At 40.6% G+C, this 20,216-nt stretch overlaps 1 protein-coding gene across 5 annotated transcripts in view; it reads left to right on the forward strand.

The window, feature by feature from the left end:
• LOC131233789 (nuclear pore complex protein NUP160) overlaps positions 1–20,216 on the forward strand; it is a 77,413-nt gene that overhangs the window by 49,522 nt on the left and 7,675 nt on the right. For all 5 annotated transcript variants that reach the window (XM_058230582.1, XM_058230581.1, XM_058230583.1 and 2 more), the window contains 3 exons: positions 5,114–5,184; positions 5,271–5,617; positions 20,083–20,151. In XM_058230582.1, coding sequence (XP_058086565.1) covers positions 5,114–5,184; positions 5,271–5,617; positions 20,083–20,151 — 487 coding nt within the window. The remainder of the gene's footprint in view (positions 1–5,113; positions 5,185–5,270; positions 5,618–20,082; positions 20,152–20,216) is intronic.

Here is a 20,216-nt window from a genome sequence, read left to right on the forward strand (position 1 = left end):
AAAACACAAGTCACAACTTAAAAAATAATATTAAAAAAAAAATAATAATGTAAGTTTTAATTGTGGGAATTCAATCTCTACTGTGTGGTCCACCAAAGATTTTGCCTCATTTTTTGGACCATGCCCTAAAATGAGTTGGGATGGGCAACATGGATATACAACAAATGCATCAAGGTGGGTCCTATGTTCAGGGCGTCATTCACTAGTGGTCCACCTAAGATTTAAATCTGCCTGATTTTTTGGATCATGCTTTAAAATGAGTTGGCAAAATCGATTGACGGCACAGATCTACAAATACATTAAGGTGGACCCCAATTTCAAGGTCTCACCCACTAGTGGTCCACCTTAGATCTGGATCTACCTCATTTTTGGACTATGCCTTAAAATGATTTGATAAAACGGATGGATATCATTGATATACAATACATACATCATGGTGGGCCCTATGTACATGGCCGTAAAAATTGTCCATGAGGCATACATTATCCCAAAATTAATAAATTAAATTATGGCACTATTGTTGCCAAGTCACAATTCCAAAATTAAATTGTTTAAATGATTTTCACTGTTAATTTGCAAACACTTGTTTTTCTGAAATAGGATCATTTGATATTTTTCATTCTTCACTATTCAATAAACATCCACCAATCCATTAGTGAGATAAGCGCCAATAGATTGCATGAATTTAACGTTGATTTGTGGCATCAAATGGTCCACCAAATCAGCTCTAAATCGACATCACTATTTACTTGAATATAATTTCAAATTTTTTCTTAAGATTTATTGTGAAAAATTATATTAATTTGTTAGATATATGAATTACATAATTGGACCTAAAAGTCCCTAGATTGTATGTTGAAATAAAATGTACACAAGTCACACGGTATGTAATATACCAATACCTACAAATATGAGATATTTTGGTATTGGATTCATTCTAATGAATTCATATTGATATTATATAGTTGATAATTAAATATAAAAGATTTATAGCCAATACTAGGTTGTCAGGTTCATAAATTCATCAGGCAATTTGATACAACTTCTCACCAAAGAGTGGACCGTTACACCATCATAAACATGTTCCAAATTATAAATGAATGCATATTTGGAATATTCCGGATTTAATCCATATTTTTTCAGATTTTTTTGGCAAAATTTTTTTTTGCACCATTACGGGACCCTGTTACGCCTCCGTATCGGCCGATACGGGCTGTATTCGTATCAGTAACAGTGGGCACCGTTATGCCCACCGATACCAATACCGAACACCTTGGTTACTACATATTGTTGACACCCCACTCGAAAGAGTGCTTAAGCTAATTAACCCATTCATCATGGAAAAGAGGCTCTTGCATTGTATGAAGGAAAACATATTACAGAATTTCTGAGTACTTGGCTTAAAGCCCAAGCCCAAGATTGTCCATAGCAAGCCTAAGCCCCACCTATAGCCTAAAAAATCACATCCAAGCCAATATTTTTATTTATTTATTTATTAATTATTATTTTTTTAAAGAAATCGAGACCGAAGACAAACCAAAATGGTGTGGGACTGATCCTAACCCAAAGGTGGGTCCCTTGCACCTTTTTTTTATTTTGGAAAAAGTCATACGATGCGGAAAAAGTTTTTTCGCGTCCTAGGGCTACAACCACAAAAAAGTGGCATTGAATGGTGGAAAGCTTTTTCATGTCCAAGGCCAATTTTTGGGCCAACTTCGAGTCCCAATTTCTTAATTCTTTTGACATTTGTAAAGTCAAACAGCTTTTGGAAAAAGAGAAACTACTACGGTTGGACATCCAACCCATATTCTCTTTATAGACCAACATAACCTAATTACATAAAATACCTAAAAAATAATATAAAAATAACAGGTTGAATTTCCCTTCCGATGAGCAAAATTTCCCTTCTGATGAGCAAGACAAACCTTGGGCAAATTTCCCTTCCGATGAGCAAAATTTCAAATCAATCCAACTGGCACAAAGTTAAGGTCAAAATTCTGAGCAACTCACAAGATCAATTGACAGTTGCAGAGCTTGAATTTAACCTAACTTGGGGACCCTACTGTTGGAGTTGTGCCCTAGAAAACCAATGGGAACCTTTTCCATTGTCGATGTGGTTTTGATATTGATGATCGTAGCCATAGATCATGGCGACCATGGGTCCTAGGTGGACTTGTGATTATTTATAGACTATAGTTAATATGCGGGTGTATCTTAAAACATACATGAATGTGGGTTAAAGGAGAGGGATTCCTTTGGTATTCTTGGGAATTTGAGAGCAGGCACAATGATCATGGATTAAGGGAGAGTTGTGTCCATGGATCTCAAAACTCTGTTGTAGCATAACCACCTAGCAGGTTGTAGGACAGACCTGTGTTTATTGTCATCATTATGATGATGGATGTGGTCCTCTTGCGTGAGGCGATTGATGACGAGTCAGGATGGAAGATCTCCACCATCAAGCATGACGATGAGTTGGTGTGCCTTCGTTTACCCCACATAGGAGTGTGAATGTGCCATGGATACTGGCTCCCTGTGTTGGATCTATTGGGTTCCTGCATTGGTGGATCCATGGCAAGTCTCTAGACTAGGAGGCCCATCATGCGTGGACTGTGATCGACTTGAGGATGCACTAGATCTGATTAATCCTTAGACTTGAGGCCATGTGGGGGGTTCAAAGTCTAGATTATGTGTTTTGGCTTGCTTTACGAGGTCAACATGTGGCCAATTAAAGTGGGTGTAGCCAGGCGCATCCATCAAGGATCGTTGAGACTCACATTGGCTAATAAGGGATCCACCGGTTTCCCATGAACTTATGGCATAGATCTAGGAGTTTAAATGTTCACCAAGCAGTTTTTCTGTTGGGCCCAACACCAAAAAGGTTTTGCAAATGTTTTCAATTGTTAAACTTTTGTTTTAACCATAAAAATGTTTTGATTGCATTTGATGATGATATGATGGTTTATGTTTGAGGGCCCCTACTACTTGATCTGCTTGGGCATTGGGTCTTTAGTGGAGGCTTGGATCATATGCAGATGCATGGGATAAAGCAAGATCACAAAATACCATGCAGTAGGGCATATTGAATACTATGGGGTGGTAGAGTATCATAATTGGCCTCCTTATTAAACGATCTTATCCTAGAGAGAGAGAGAGAGAGAGAGAGAGAGAGAGAGAGAGAGAGAGAGAGAGAGAGAGAGAGAGAGAGAGAGAGAGAGAGAGAGAGAGAGAGAGAGAGAGAGAGAGAGAGAGAGAGAGAGAGAGAGAGAGAGAGAGAGAGAGAGAGAGAGAGAGAGAGAGAGAGAGAGAGAGAGATTCATATATCTAAACAGGAATCCATAGAGAGAGATTCATATATCTAAACAGGAATCCATAGAGTTTAATCTTATGATTAGAATTTTTGAAAGTTTTTATTCTATTGTGTTCCGAAAAACCTAACACCTAAATGGCCACATCTCCTTAACCCATAGGATTTTTTCTCCCAAATCAAAACCGTTAGTTAGTCGATCAAGTATCTTTTCCAACAAGATATATAGATCACCTAAATCTAACACTCGGGCCCCAAGATACGATCAGAAAACTGAAAGGTTCGTGCTAGACTATGTATAGGAAAACAATGTATGAAATTACCAATTTGTCCTTGCATGAAAATCCAAAAAATTCATTTGACCTTTTGACCCAACTTTTTACCAAAATACCTTATGAGCCTTAGTTTGACCCTAATCTATCACCTTTTCACAAACCTACCTCTCTAAGTAACTTAGGCAATGAAATCCCCTCTTTCAAACCATGAGATTCTCCCAAGTGTCTTAATCCCAACCATTCATTTCCTAGCCTCTAGAAACCGCCTAGAACCTTCCCTAAACCCAATTTCCCTTCAATTCTCTATAATTTACACCCAAGCTGCCCAATTAACCTCGGAGATCTTACCGGTTGTCAATCATCTATAAGTAGCTTACCCCTTGGAGCACCCTCAGCCTTCAATTGTCCACATTGCCACCCCTCTCTATAAATAGAGGCCTCTTGCTAAAAGAGAAGGTTCTTTACTGCAAAATTCCTTAGTCCCCATAACCTATCTCTAGGAGCCCCCTCCCAACAGTTAGAAAAATTCTGCAAATCCTATGGAGACACAAGAGAAGATGAGCAGGGGGCCAAACAGCTTGGGAATTCAATCTTCTCTGAGGCCATGGAGTACTACTTTACTCTTAGGAGTGGTGAGCCAAGGCTTTGGCAACCTTGAAGGGTAGAGAAATTCACTTGTTCTTCACCTGACTCACTTCTCTTAGAAGACCATACAAGGCAAGTCCCTCCAACAAGAAGTGGAATTTCAATCCAAGAAGTACACATTCAAGCCTCAAGCACAAGAATTCTGAAGATCAAAGTCTCATCCACGCCACGAGAAGATGAGCAAGCGATCAACTTGCTACTTTCTCAAGCCTTCCTCTTCTTTCCTTGTTTTTCTTTATTCAAACTCTTTCTTCTTTCTTTTCTTTTACCCTTGGGGCACAAATTGACCGTTTGTCAAAATTTCGATTGTTGGAATTTCCATCTCCTCAAGTAGAGACCATATCTTTGTGGGTGGAGTAGGGTGCTTTACCCCTTCTACTCCATAAGCGTGGTCCTTACCGGGAAGAGTGGTTTGGAGACCTAGTGGGAGTCAACTCCTCCAAATCTAGAAGATTACTCTCTTGGATTTTGAGAAACCAACAAGGGTTCTAGTCATCCATACAAAAGAAATGGGCGAAATTGACCTCATAGGCTCTACAACACCTGCGATGATACATACATTCTGAACAATATTTAATGATGATTTGATGTTATTGTTGATTAGAATCACGGTGTTGCCTCTGCCTTCCTTTTGGGTTGTGTTCATGTTGTTCTTTTGCTCATTGTTCTCACTTCTCATTGATCTAATGCGAAGATGGCTACTGTGATCTGTATTTCAATATAAAGTTTTTCCCCTTTTTTTTTTTTTGTGCAGACAATTTGTCATAGGTTACGATGCTCATTTGGTTATCCTACTTACGCTTAAGTACACGCATGCAAATGAGTATTACAGCATATTTTATTTCCATTCTCAGCTTCCATCATTTTTTTTTTTTTTGGCATTCAGAGCTGCATCTGGACAAGAAGCGTCCCAAGCTTTGCAAAGGTTGTTCTCCCAGACAGGCTTGCCATATCCTGGTACAGTGAGTGTTTTGGAGAACGGCGTTCTTTCTGTTTCAATGCCTGTGGAAGTTTCTAACAATTTTTTGGTTACCTCTTTTCAGTTGATATTGGCTCTGCAGAAGCATGGAAGTTCCATTATTATCAATGGGCCATGCAGATTTTTGAGCAATATAATATGAGTGAAGGTGCTTGCCAATTTGCCCTAGCTGCATTAGAGCAAGTGGATGAAGTTATTGGGTTGGAAGATGAAAACCATGGTGGTGATCTTCTTCTTGAACCAGCTATTACTATTAGAGGACGGCTCTGGGCAAACGTTTTCAAGTTCACTTTGGATCTTAACCATTATAGGGATGCGTATTGTGCTATCATTACCAATCCAGACCAAGATAGCAAACATATCTGCCTGAGGCGTTTCATTATTGTTCTTTGTGAGCGAGGTGCAACTAAGGTTATCTACTGTCTCATCCTTGTCTGCTAATTTGTCTTTTCTCCTCTTCCACATTCCATGTCTGGATGATAGGGCATTGCATTTTTATATACACCATAGAATAAAAAAAATTTAATCCATGTGCCATGTGTATGTTACTATTTATGAGCGAGAGACGTATTTCATTTGTGGCCTTCTTGGTGCTAATTTTTCTCTGGACTAGTGGGTATGGAGCATGCCCAAGGACCAAGGGAAGAGTAATTGACAATGTCTTATGCTGTCGAAAGATTTAATAGTGGGTAATGGTTTGTTATTAATGTTAAGAGGTCTTCCCCTTTGCAAGTATGTGATTCATAGGAACTTACAGATTCCAGTGTTCGGTCAACATTATCATGCCAGCAATGATGTTTTAAGAGTGCATGTCGGGGGTATGGTCTTAATCTTCCTTTTAGGTTTGAGGATTTTGGCACAACCACCCGCAACTTGGACAAGTAAAACTTGACATGGATGAGATTTCACTCAAGATTTGGTTGCGTCGGTTGCTTTTTGCTTCAAAGAAAAACTGAGGGCCTGTTTGTTTCACCAATTACCACAGTAATGTAAAGGAAATGTGCAATGATTATAAATTACTTTACCTAATTCTTAACAACATATGCATTTGACCGATGATTCCCGTGTTGGGTTTATCAATGGTAAAATCGTAATGATGACATTTTTACATTAATGTCAAATCATCACCAAAATACATGATGTCACTGTTTGGATTTGAGATTTTCATGGTAATGCCATGAAAAAGTGCAATGATTACAAATTCCTTGTTTCCCGAATACATCTAAATTTGACCGACTATTCTCGTGTTTGGTTTGACGGTGGTTAAATCATAATGACGACACATTTCCTTTACACTATCGGGGCAATTGGCTACTGCTGTAAAGCTCTCTCTGTTTTTTTTTTGAATGAATAGTCGTAATTGACTATGCTGTCTGAAGCAAATCAATTGCTCAATCCTAGAAACAATACCCTCCTGTAATATTTTGCAATATTTAATTCTTTACAAGTGAAAGGTAGTTAAGCGCTTGATCTTGGGAACAATTCTATCAGATTCATCTAAAGAAAAAAACATGGGTCATGTGTGCCCTTTTTGATTAATTGGAGAATTGACAAGTTATTTCTAACTACATGGGCAATATGCATTTTATAACAATTTTTTTTATGGATATTTTTCACTCCATAGATGTTTAAGAATTTGAAAATTGTATTGGAACAATTCAGTGATGACCTTTATTTATTTATTTATTTTTTATATGAGTAACGAAACGAGTTATTGATAGATCACCGAGCTGGTGCAAGAACCAAATACAGCCTATGCAAGAAAGAAAAATTACAATCTCTTAGGGGGTGTTTGGAGCATGGGATTAGATGGGTTTAAGTGGGATGGTATTGCCAAAATGTAATGATTACACTGTGTAAGGGATTGTCTCCTAATCCCATGGATTGAGGCCATCCCACTCCATGTTTGGGAAACGGATTGGCTACTCATCTTGCAACTACTGGTCGGTGCTCTATAGGCCCCATCATGTATGTATTTCATCCGTGCCGTCCACCCATTCTTCCATGCCATTTTATGGTATAAGCTCAAAAATGAGTTTGATCCAAATCTCAAGTGGACCGCATAGTTGGCCCTAGGAGGTTTTTAATGGTGTTATTAAATCACTACTGTTTTCCCATGGTGTGGTCCACCTTAGATTTATATCTACCTCATTTTTGGGACGAAGCCCAAAAATTATATTTCAAAATGAATGGACGGCATGGATAAAACACATACATCATGGTGGGGTCCACATAGCACCAACCACTAGCTACATGAAACCCAAAGTAGGATTGTAGAAACCCTTGCCCTGGCGTTGATTCCAATAAGGGCTTCACAACCCATGCGTTGTGTGATTCCCAAACACACCTTGCAATGATCCATGAGATCTTAACACCGACTTCCGCCAAATCCCATTTAAACCCATGCTCCAAACGCCCCCTTAGGGATTTGATACGAGAAGCCCATTCCACTACAAGAAGCTTTACTTTGGAGGCGAACTCCTCCGCCTTCACGGACTCTTTCTGGAAGCACATTCCAGCCCATTCCACTACAAGAAGCTTTGCTTTGGAGGCGAACTCCTCCGCCTTGAAGGACTCTTTCCGGAAGCACATTCCATTCGTTTCTCCCTAGATAGACCATAATGAAGCCAACAAAGTCAACCTTCAAATATCTTGAACCTTCCTATCTAGTCAAACTCCGTGCCTAAGCAAGAATAGCTTCCCAATGGACTTTGACATTCACCCAAGCAATATAAAAAAGGCATATGAAGCAGCTCCATACTTTTCTCATGAACAAACAATGGATGAAAATGTGATTTATAGGCTCCCCTGCAAGCCACCCAAAGGTTGCAACTTTCAAAGGAGCCCCATAGTGCCTACAATTTGCCGTGTGCTCAAAAGCAACATACCTCTGAAGAGACTCATAAAAGGACTAAACCGAGAGGCATCCCGATTTATCCTTTAACCACACCACTTTATCCCCTTCTTCTTAATCGACACATGGAAGTGAATACAATTAAGAAGCCTCACAACTTCAATTTCTTCATCTAACATATTCCTTCAGCATGGCGGGTTCACACTACTTTAGACTCAACATAAGAATAGCACTTGGAAACCATGTCCTTTTCCAAAGCTATGCATGCAACTCTTGGGAATTCTTCTTAGAGAGAAGTTTCCCCAACCCACACATCTTTCCAAATTTGAATTCTCTCCCATTTCTAGTAGAGAAGCCAATATTTGCACTAAAGTTAGACTTAAACCTAGATATACCCTTCCAAATCCATGATGCTTTATAATGAGATGAGTTTTTGACACCCAAGCCGCCAACTTGACTTCCATACTTTCCCTCTACGATTCCTTCCCAAAAGGAGTCCTCTATTCCGAATCACCCCAACCACTTCCCTGAGAGAGTGGAGTTCATCTTCTTCAAGTCCCTATACCTAGTGTTCGAAATATCGGTATCACGTTACGTATCGCATTCTTGGGATATAGATACGTATTGGTTATTGCATAGGATATATCGGTTGTATCATGTAATGTATCGCTGCTGTTGGAAACATGGGGAAATATTGGGAAATTAGTTGAATTTTTCAATGAAACTCGATGATTGTTAAAAAAGACATCAATACACACTTATAAATCAAAACATTACAAAAAAACAAGTACACATAATAGGTTTTCTTTGTATGGGGTCCTAATCTATGTGTTGTCTAACTGAATTGATGCAAGTATATTCAATATCGATTTATATAATTTATAAATGTAAGAAGACGTGTGGAATCATAAGCAATACATTTAAAAGCAAAAGAATAATCACTAGATTAGGTTTCATACATGTTTGATTTGATGTTTGGACACATTGCAAACGATTTGCGAGAAATTGGAAAATTTTGATTTTTTCAAATTTCTGCAACTCGACGCATCTCCTCCAAATCTTGAAATCAAAGCTCCCAATCCATGATTTTCATGGATTTGTAACAATTTGACACTAATTTAACATGATTTACAGAAAATAAAAGGATCGAAATTCGAAAATGCTCACCAGATCGAACATGTGGGATGTATCACACTACTTGCGCGTTTCGTATCGCATTGGTGGGATACAAGATATATCGTGGGATATATCGGCTGATATCGTTGATATTTAAAACACTGCCTATACCTGCCCCCTCCTTATACGACTTGTTACCTCTTCCATGTCCTCCGATCCTTGCCATAGAAAATTGCATCTCAACCTTTCCAACTTAGCCAACACTAACTTCAGGCATCTGAATAAGGACAAAGTATAATGGTAGATTTGACAGTGCTGCTTTTATTAGAGCAATCCAGCCACCGAGAAAGAGGTATTGACTTTTCCATTTAGATAATTTTCTTTTGAATCTCTCTACTACTACATCCCATAACTGCCTTGCCGACTTTCTGATGTAGAGAGGAAGCCTAAGATAGAAAGATGAGAATGCTCGTGTGTGACAACCAAAGATTACTGCCATCTACTGAACTTCCTCCTTGGACACACACCCCTAGCATCTCACTCTTTGCGATGTTGACTTGAAGATCCGATACCACTTTAAGGCATAAAATCACCATTCCAAGGTTATTTACCGTACCATCTCCAATGCAAAACAGAATTGTGTCGTTGCAAACTGGAGGTGTAAAATTGGAGGGTTCTTGTTCTCCACTCGGAAGCTGTTGATAACTCATGCTTCTTGAACTTTTACAAGCATTCCACTCAAAGCTTCAGCCACTATACGAATAGGAAGGGGGAGAGGGGATCAACTTGTTGAATCCCCCTTGAGGAGTTGAAAAATCCTTTAGGGGATTCGTTAATTAAAATTCAAAACTGAGAATCTCGCCATCCATATTCATATTCTTATCCAACCCTTACACTTAAGCTTGCACCCCATACGCCCCAATTAATAGTGCATAAAGTTCCAATTGACGTGATCGTACGCCTTTTTCTATATCCAGCTTATAAACCAAACCTTTTGCTTCTTCCTTGAATCGCGAATCGATACATTCGTAGGCTATTAGATCTAATATTTGTCTTCCTAGGTAAAACACCCCTTGATTCTTGGATACGACGCTGACAAGCACTGTTTTGAATCTGGTTGCCAATATCTTAGTAAGAATCTTGTTTACCCCCCAAATTAAAAATATCGAACTGAAATCCTTTCAAGCGTTCCACCCCAGACACCCTAGGGATAAAATGGCTATAAAGGACGCACCTAGCTTAGTTGACAAATGGCCTCTCTAAAAAATCTTTGCCATGAAGTGCATCAAATCACCTTTTACCACGTCTTAGAACACTTGGAAAAAGGCCAATGGGAATCCATTTGAACCCAAGGCCTTGCCCCTTCTCAACGACTCCACAACAATTTTGACTTCAAACTCAGTGAAAGGCCTCTCCAAGGGAAGTGCCTTTTCCTTCGAGAATCTCCTAAAGGCCAGATTATCTAAACGGTGTCTCGACCACGCATCATCAGTAAGAAGGGTTTTGTAAAAATTAACTACCTCGTGGCACACTTGCTCTTTCTTCTATGTTCTTCTACCCTCCACCACCACACATCCAATCTTGTTAGTCCTTGCTCTCGCACTCACAACATTGTGAAAGAATCTTGCATTTTTGCCCCCTTTAATTGTGTGACCCTAGAACGCTTCCTGCATTCAATTTCATGTTCCTTGAGATTGCCAGAGTAATCTTGGGATAACGTCAACGTTTGAGCTTTTCCTTCTTTTGAAAGCTCCAAAAACTCGCACCTTTAACTCAAGGGCCTGAACACCCTTCAAGAACTTATCCATCTCTCTTTCCCCGCCTCCCAAAACTTCCTTTTTCCAATCCAAAATATTCCTTTTCAAGCTTGAGTTTCCAAGTCAACCTTAATCCAACAAACCCCTCGACGAGCTCCACCAGTCTTTGACAAGATGGGAAAACCCCTCCACCTCTAACCAAGCAAGTTCAAAATTGAACAGTTTGGCGCCCCAATTCTCCAACTCAACATTAAGAAGAATAGGGCAATGGTTAGATACTAGTATTAACAAGGTACGAGAAGAAGCGTGTGGAAACTCCTCCTTTCATGCCGACAAAATGAGGAAGCTATCTAATCTGGACATGATCGGATTGTCTTGCCCATTGGACCAAGTGAGTTTCCCCTCATTCATTGGCAGATTGATCAGCTCGTGCTTGCTTATCCAATCGGAAAGATCTTTCATACTGTGAGAGAACACCCCCCCCCCTCCCGCTTGACGAGAACACCCCCACCCCCCCCCGCTTGACTTTTTGAAAGAGAATTGAGTAACGTTAAAGTCAATCTAGAAATGTTCCCTTCTTGTTGCTTGAGTAGGACTGTAGATTGCTGTAAAGCACCATCGGAGGCTAGTTGTGGCGTCCCGAAGAACCACTAAGACTGAGAAAGAGCCCACCTACCAGTCTTACTTGGAACAAAAATTGGTATCCCACGCTACCCCCCCCCAGTTGAACCCACAAAACTAGCTACCATCCAATCTTTAGACTTTGAATCCCACAAAATATCCATTATCCTCCTGTCAATAGTTTAAAGCTTAGACTCTTGAAATGAAATTACCTGGGCATTCCACTTGTGGCGTATGTCTTTTACCTTTTCCCTTTTTGGAGGGCATCCTAAACCTCTCATGTTCCAGCATAAGATCTTCATTTTGGAACTGATTTGCCCCTCCATCTCCTTAGACCAATTGCATGGTCAACAGGCTCAAGTCAGGTGTCAGGCTAACCAGTTCCCAATGGCCTTTGCCGGATCTCTGAGGGGTTTTTTTTTTTTTGACTTAGAAATCAAGGTGCCTCAGTCTTTCACAAATTGAAAAAGGGCATGGTGGTCTTCGATGCCATTGCCGAAAGTGACCCCCATCGGTCTACTCACATGGTGCATTGCGACTTTTAGCCACTTCTTTTGTTAAGCCAATTCCACTCGAATTGCAATCGGATCTCCTGTAACAGGTTGTTGATCATCATCGGGAGAGACTGCAAAACCAAAACCCCCATAAATGCCAAGAGCCATATGGAGATGTGTAACATTGAGAACCTCCCTTAACACACCCCCATCACACCCCTTGCTTTCGATTCTAATTCCCATCTCAATCTTTGAGAGTTGAGGCAACCTCCATGGAACTTGAGCTGAAGGGTTGATCAAAGAGGCAGATCGAATTCCAAGGACTTGAACGAGTTGACCTCCATGGAACTTAAGCTCAAGGTTAGAGATGTCGTCTGGATCTCCTGCTGAGTCAACTCACCCAAATCAACTTCTCATTTGAGCCTGACATTAGCTAGGACACACGTCGTCCTCGAATTGACTCGGTCGTCTTTTGAGCTATTACCTACCATCGTCATTGCAGCTAAAGCTCCCGATGCGCTACGTGTTGGGACACGTGTCTTGCATGGGCTAGCTATCCTGCATGACATATTTGTAGAGTGCCATGTTTCCCTCACAACAAATGGTGCATTGCAGGAGCACTAGAGCTGTGCACTGTCGTCCGTTGCTGACCTTGAGTTGCCCCTGGGTTGAGCTCCCACCAACTTTGACACTAACCATTCTCTTTGGCGCCTCCCCTGTTGCCCCCAGAATCTCCTTCTCCACCCTTACAACCACCATCTCCTCCTCGATCAAGATTGGGATCCTCTCAGGCACTGTAATTGATTTTTTTTTTCTTTTTTTCCTTCTTAATGAAGATCCTTGCCACCCTAACCTCCCAATGTTGTCATAATTGTTATCGTATCGTAAATCGTAAAGGGGTTTGAATCGTATCGTATCATAAATCATAAGATTTTTTCAAAATTTCATAAAATGTCATAAAAAATGTAAAGATTGTATATAAATAAAAAAATAGAAAAACACATCAATTATCCATTTCGTCATAAATATGCAAAAAACAAAAGGATGTATCATGTATATATCATCATGTCATAATCAAGTTCAAACAATAATCCCTTTTCCCACCCCATGTACATGTAAGTTTTCTATATGATTAAAAAAAATAACATTTTCCCCGTTCTCGTTTACATGTGTAATGCTCTATTCACTTGTTTCTATAATTCAAAAAGTAAATAAAAAGTCAAAACGCCATCCTCCTCATGACCAATGAGGTCAACATTATCAACATCATTTTCATCTTCAAAATTTGATGTCAAAATAAACTCATCTTCCTCTACTTCTACCACTTTCGCCTTTTTCCTTTGCCTTGTTTCGAATAGGAAGTTTTCTAGGACCTACAAATAGTTGTTGCAAAATTCATTATAAATTATAATATAAGACTATTAATTAATAATTATAGGACTACAAGAGTATAAGACTAAACAATAATAATGCAAGTCATACCACGTCGCCCATCTAGTTTTGATGTAGATCCACCTGCGGTCCTGCACCTTGCACATCCTCTAAGCCTTCAACAAAGCATTCACCTATGTCCATCTAGGTGTTATCTGTAGGAAGTGCGGGATCCTCTTTCTCCGTGAACCATTCATCATCAGATTCCATATCTGATAAGCATATAGGATCAAGCCCTTGGCGTTTCTCTCTCTTTGCATGACAAACTTCGAGCTAGAAATTATATTTTATGAAGACAAGCGCATTCAATCTTTGTTGCTCAAGTCTATTCCTCTTCTTTGAATGTATCTGCAAGCCTATGAACGTAATAATATCAGGCTATTGGTCACTACAGTTTACATGGTGAATTCATAAGTTGATTAATGAATTCAATAAATGTCTCACCCGCTCAAAAGCGCTCCAGTTGCACTCACAACCAGTAGCACTATATGTTAAATTTAAAATACGAATAACTAGCTTTTGCAATTCTGGACACTCGTCTTCGTTACTCTCCCATCATATACCTAAAGCATAATCATATATAATTTATATAAACAATAGGCACACAATCAAACTCAAAGAAGCAAAATAATTGTAAGTAACATTACCTAGTTGCTTTGTCGTTCTAGTTAATTTTGTCGTCTCTCTTCCAAATAAACCATATGCCTTTTTGAACTTGTCAATTTGCGTATCAATGACGACCCTCTGCCTTGAATTAGGGACCATTCTTTCAATACAATCATATAGGCCAGTTTTAATATCTAAATTTGGATGAACATTGTCATCATATTGAAATCTAGGATTTAAGAAATAAGCTGTCGCATGTAAGGGCTTTTGCAACCGAAGATTCTACCATTGGTTTATTATTTCCCATATAGCCAAATATCGCTTATTCACCTCCCAAGTTTTTTGATATAGCCTCTTTCGCTCGATCCATCGCTTCATAAATATATCACATGCTCGGCCTCTCATCTGAATCGACTAGCCGTAGCACCTTGACCAATAGGAGAGTAGTCTTCAAGCAAAACTTGATAGATGGCCAAAAATCTACATTGGACAAAACTACGTCTTGAACATGCTTCCCCTTTACGGTCTTGGAGAAGCTGCTACCTTCCCATTGTTTTGAGGTAAACATCGACCTCAAGCCAATTCTATTTTCATGAATGCTTTTTAAAGTTAAGTAACATGTAGCAAACTGTGTTACAACCGGTTGAGTCAACTCTCCCTTTGCGTGCTTCCTCGTCAAATTCAAGACCCAACAATGTTTGTAAATATAGACTATTATGGCCCTTGCTTTCTCCATGGTCTCTGAATGAATTTGCAGCTTTCTAATGTCTGCAAGCATTATGTCTATGCAATGGGCCACACATGGAGACCAAAACAATGTCTTCCTCTTCTCCATTAACATCTAACCCGCCTTCATATAGGTAGATGCACTATCTGTAACTGCCTACACAACGTTCTCTTCACCCACTTCATCAATCATTGACTCAAGCCATCCTAACAAATTGTCTGTATTTTTTGAAATATTGGATATATCAACAGATCTTAAAAATACCATACCACTTGGACTATTAACCAAAAAATTTGTAATCGACCAATTCACTCCATCGGTCCACTCATATGACATAATCGTGATTCGGGTCTTCCCCCATTAATTCTTATAAACATCAATAGATTTCTCTATCGAGTCAACCTCCATCTTCAAAAATTTATTCCTCAATGATAAGATGAAAGCTTCAATCCCAACCCACATGCATCAACCGCTTCCATCATTGATGCGGAGAATGTACTCTTTACAAGGTTGAATGGTATAGCATTCACATATAAGAAACACGAAATAGATAGGCACATACTGTCTCTATCTCCCTTCTTCTAGATTTTGTTTAGAGTGGCTTGTTGTTTTTCTTTTGGCTTACTCTTTCTCATAAAATCATTCATTGTTTTTTTAAAAAAAAAAAAAAAAATCTTTTTCCACCACCAATTTCATCGACACTATGAATTATAGGAACCCTTCCAACATCATAGGCCATCTCTTCTTGCTGCTTCTTCTCGCTAACATTACCATCCAATAAATTCTTGAATTTTTCTGTTACCCCATCACCTACATGGAGACATGCTGCAACATTCTTCTTCGTTCGGGCTAGGTGATGTTTCATTTGAAACACACCTCCCCAATATGCCTTCCCACAAAAATTGCATCTTAGGTAGATATTATTGTTCTCATCCATCTTTGAACAATACTCCCATGGAAGATCATTGTCCTTCTTTGATTTCTTTCCCATCTTCAATGCTTAAAATGAACCAACACAACAAGTCGGCAACACACAAGTGACAAGCGAGGCCTACATACACATTAAGAAAAAAACTATTTACGCCCCACACAAACATAGAAGATTATAAATTGATTAAAATTTTAAAAATGAGAAAACTAGTTTAAATTCGAAATAAATGAGAAAACTTAAAAAAAAAAAAAAAACTATTTAGGCCCACATAAACACCAAATCTCATCACTATCTCTCAAAAGAAACAAAAGAAGTGATATTATAATGTATGTAGGGTGTAAATAACTGTTAAACACAAAGCCGTAAAAAGGAATTGCAAAAAACTGAAAAATGGAAAAAAATCAAAATATTCTATCTTCTTTTTCGAAAAATCCATATTTTCACCAATATATGAAAGAAATGAAATAGAAAGGAATAACTGAATATTTTACATGTACTCTTACCTATTTCAATATTGAAATCGAATGCAACAAGCAGCATTCAATTCCGTTGAGCGACGAAAAAGATATCTTGATTTCTTTCTCTAGGTTTCCTAGGGCCCACAAGCTTCAAAAGTCTCCAAAATCTCTCAAAAGTTGTAAAAGATATGTTTTTCTAATGAGGGTGGGGCCTAAATAGGTTTTAAACCAAAAGGCTAAAAAAAGAAAGAAAAAAAGTAGATTTTTCATCAGACGCTGTCGGTTTTGGGGTTTGAATATCGAATCATACGATTTGATCCCATTTATGATTCATCCATACAATTTGAATCGTACGGACAAACGATACGATACAAATCATACGATTCATATAGTATCGTACGATTTTGACAACACCGTCGGCTTCTACCTTCGTAGCCAAATCCACTAGTATTGTCTTGTCGATGTATGAATCGATCAAGGCAAAAGTTATCGAGAACCACTACTCTAGAGGGATGCCCCAAATCTGGTACCAACCCCCTCCTAGCCAAACATCAAGACATCCTCCCACCATCAGAGACAAGCCATCGATCCCTAGTTGAAAATGGCACTAGCTATTAACACTCAGTCAAGCTCCGATTGGAGCTTGAAAGAAACCCATACTTCAGTTTCAAAGAGAAATTTGAGGTTGAAGTTGTCCTCCATGCCCTTGGTCTCCATCATCCACTGCTTCACCTCCTTTAAGGTGGTGTCGGCCTTCACCTTCGGCACTAGGCTCCATTGTATAACTCCCCAAGCATTATCGACCACCTTTGAGTGGACCTGCACCATTGGCCTCACTTCAAACTACTCCTTCCACAACCACTTCTCCTCCCTACACAACTCCTCTAGGACTCCCCAACGCTTCCCCTCAGCCCTAATCTAATGCAAGGGCATTTTCACATCGGGTTCAAGTGGGGTTGTAATGCAGGGGCATTTTCACACTGGGCTTGAGTGGGGTAGCTTGTGGGATGCAGGGACACACTCGGGGTGGGTGGCCCGTGTGAGGTGGGTGGCTCGTGAGAGGCGGGCCCCACCCATGTGAGGTGGGTGGCTCGCGTGAGGCGGTACCCATTTGATTTGGGGCCCATGAGGGGGGTTCGGCTGAGGTCCTAACCCATGAGATGTGGGGCCTGGGCTATGAGCTAAAGGGATTGATTCGCCATGCTCTAATAGTTCGAGCTTTTAGAGCAAGTGGTTAAATGTTCTGCATCAAATTAGTATCAGAGCGGGAGGTCTCGGGTTCGAGACTCCTCACCGGGGGTGATTACTGCAGGGGCATTTTCACATCGGGCTTCAGTGGGGTAGCCTATGGGATGCGGGGTCACGCTCAGGATGGGCGGCCTGTGGGAGGCGGGTGACTCATGAGAGGCGGGCCCCACCTGTGTGAGGCGGGTGACTTGTGTGAGGTGGTACCCATGTGATTTGGGGCCCACAAGGGGGGTTCGGCCGAGGTCCTAACTTATGAAATGTGGGGCCTGGGTTATGAGATAAAGGGATTGATTCGCCATGCTCTAACAGTTCGAGCTTTTAGAGCAAAGTGGTTAATTATCCTGCATCAGGTTGCCTGTGGGATGCGGGGGCACAATTGGGGTGGGCGGCCCATGTGAGGCGGGTGGCTCGTGTGAGGCAGTACCCATGTGATTTGGGGCCCACGAGGGGGGTTCGGTTGAGGTCCTAAACCCATGGGATGTGGGGCCTGAGCTAAGAGATAAAAGGATTAATTCGCCATGCTCTATTAGTTCGAGCTTTTAGCTTTTAGAGCAAGTAGTTAATTGTCCTGCATCAAATTGGTATCAGAGTGGGACGTTTCGTGTTCAAGACTCCTCACCGGGGGTGATTAATGCAGTGGCATTTTCATACTGGACTCGAGTGGGGTTGCCGGTAGAATGCAGGGGCACAGGCGGGTGGCTTGTATGGGGCGGTACCCATGTGATTTGGGGCCCACGAGGGGGGTTCGGCCGAGGTCCTAAACCCATGGGATGTGGGGCCTGGGCTATTAGATAAATGGATTAATTCGCCGTGCTCTATTAGTTCGAGCTTTTAGAGCAAGTGGGTAATTGCCCTGAATCATAATCTCTCCTAAGTACACCTTAAATCATTGAATCCCTAAAGAAATAAGAAGAACTCACCCCTTGATCGTTAGCCTTTGCTCCCTTAAAACCTTTAGCCCTGCGCCCCCCTGGTAGCCTTTCCGGCAACTTGGCTCTCCACCTTCGCAATCTGGTGATTTCCCCTTTCTGGACCATATCTGGCCCGTTGAACTAGCAGCTCCCTTTGAATGTTTTTTTTTTTTTTTTTAGTGGAGTGCTGCCACCACCTTCGAGACGTCATTTGCCTTCAGCAATCAAACGAAGCAAAATCTCTAATCTTCGTAGAACCCCTAGGCTCTAGCCCATGGTATCACCACCTCCTGGATCTCCCCCACCCTTCCAAAAAACCCTCCTAAAGTTAAGTTTTGTCCACCCCTCTAGGAAGTTTTCCACGGCTCAAGGCTCTTGGCTAAGGAGCAAGAGCAACTTTGAATTTTTCATCAGCCCAAACGATGGATTCAATGAGTTCTTGCCAATAACCGTGACCGCCGAATAGAAACATTAAACTGAAAGCGTAACAAAATGACCATAAGACTGAATTACATAAGATGCATGTGCCCATAGAAAATCTTGGAGCCACCCATGCAATCTGTGATTCCCTGATGATGCTCTAGTATAGCTTGGTTGGGTTCTCGTATGTTCTCTTGATCCGCTCCTGGTTCGAGGTAAGATTGCTAACCTCGCGATAAATGTCAGTTTACGCCGAAGTTCGAAAACAAGGTTCTACTAACTACCACATCTTAGCTTGGTCGGCTGAGTGAGGATGCCCAATTGCATGGGTTCAATCATCAAACTATGATAACTCTACGATTACCCAAACTTGGTGATATGTAGTACTTTTGCTGGTGGTAAATTTCAGTAGGATTTCTTCTGTCCCTTCCTTTGGCTTTAGTGGGCTTGGTGGTTTTGGGACTGATGGACTTTATGCAAGTTGTATTCCCCCCCCCCCCCGAGACACTTCCCCCAAATGGCCATCGCCCCGTTTGAAAGTCGAGATTCACCCTCTTCACTCTTTTGTCACCACGTCCGCGCCCTGCTTGAAGATCGAGATTCACCCTCTTCACTCTTTTGTCACCACGTCCACCATTGATGGTAGACTGTATCCCACACCTCTTGAAACCCCTTCCTCTTGAAAGGCTTCTTGCTCTGGGTAAGGTGTTCGTTCCTTCGGCTCTTGCATCTCTCGACCTTCCCCACTTGAGAGCATTAGCCCTCGAGTGGGATGGAGATGGATATCTTGATTGATTTGTCTATCTCGCCCTTGATGGAGAAATCACTTTCCTCATGGAATCGCTCTCGCACTCAAACAATTGAGAGAAGATTGTTTGCTCAGAAAAGAAAATACTTGTGTTTTCATGGAAGGATTACCTGCATGGTATTCCTCCTCCTTTACTTCACATGACCAAGCAATAGAGAAAAATTTGGCTGCTTGAAAAAGACAATACTTGTCTTGTCTTTTCATGGAAGAAGTTTGATCAAACATAGTGATGATTCTTACTTCATGTTACCTCAAATACCTTTCTATTAACTACCATCGTTCTTCTGTGCCGTTCCACCTGATACCAGTTTTTCACTCGGAAGAGTTTGTTATCTGCTGCTGTTTTGCAGTGTATGGATGAAAGACAATGTGGCATCATACTTGTTGAAGTCATGCAAATTATTCCTTGTGTGTTTTGATGCATGTGAGAGTTATCTTATGTTTGGTTTTCCAATTTCAGGATCATGAAAAGGTTTGCTTTCTTTTTGTTGCAGGTCCTTTGCGATGGTGAGCTGCCCTTTGTTGGATTAATGGACAAAGTGGAGCAGGAGCTAGTTTGGAAGGTTTGACCTAGTTTCAGAGTTCCATAAACATGCGCCAACAGCTGTTCTTTCCCAGTAAATTTAAA

Source organism: Magnolia sinica, chromosome 18 (assembly GCF_029962835.1).
Source record: "Magnolia sinica isolate HGM2019 chromosome 18, MsV1, whole genome shotgun sequence".
In the NCBI taxonomy this organism is placed as follows: Eukaryota; Viridiplantae; Streptophyta; class Magnoliopsida; order Magnoliales; family Magnoliaceae; genus Magnolia; species Magnolia sinica.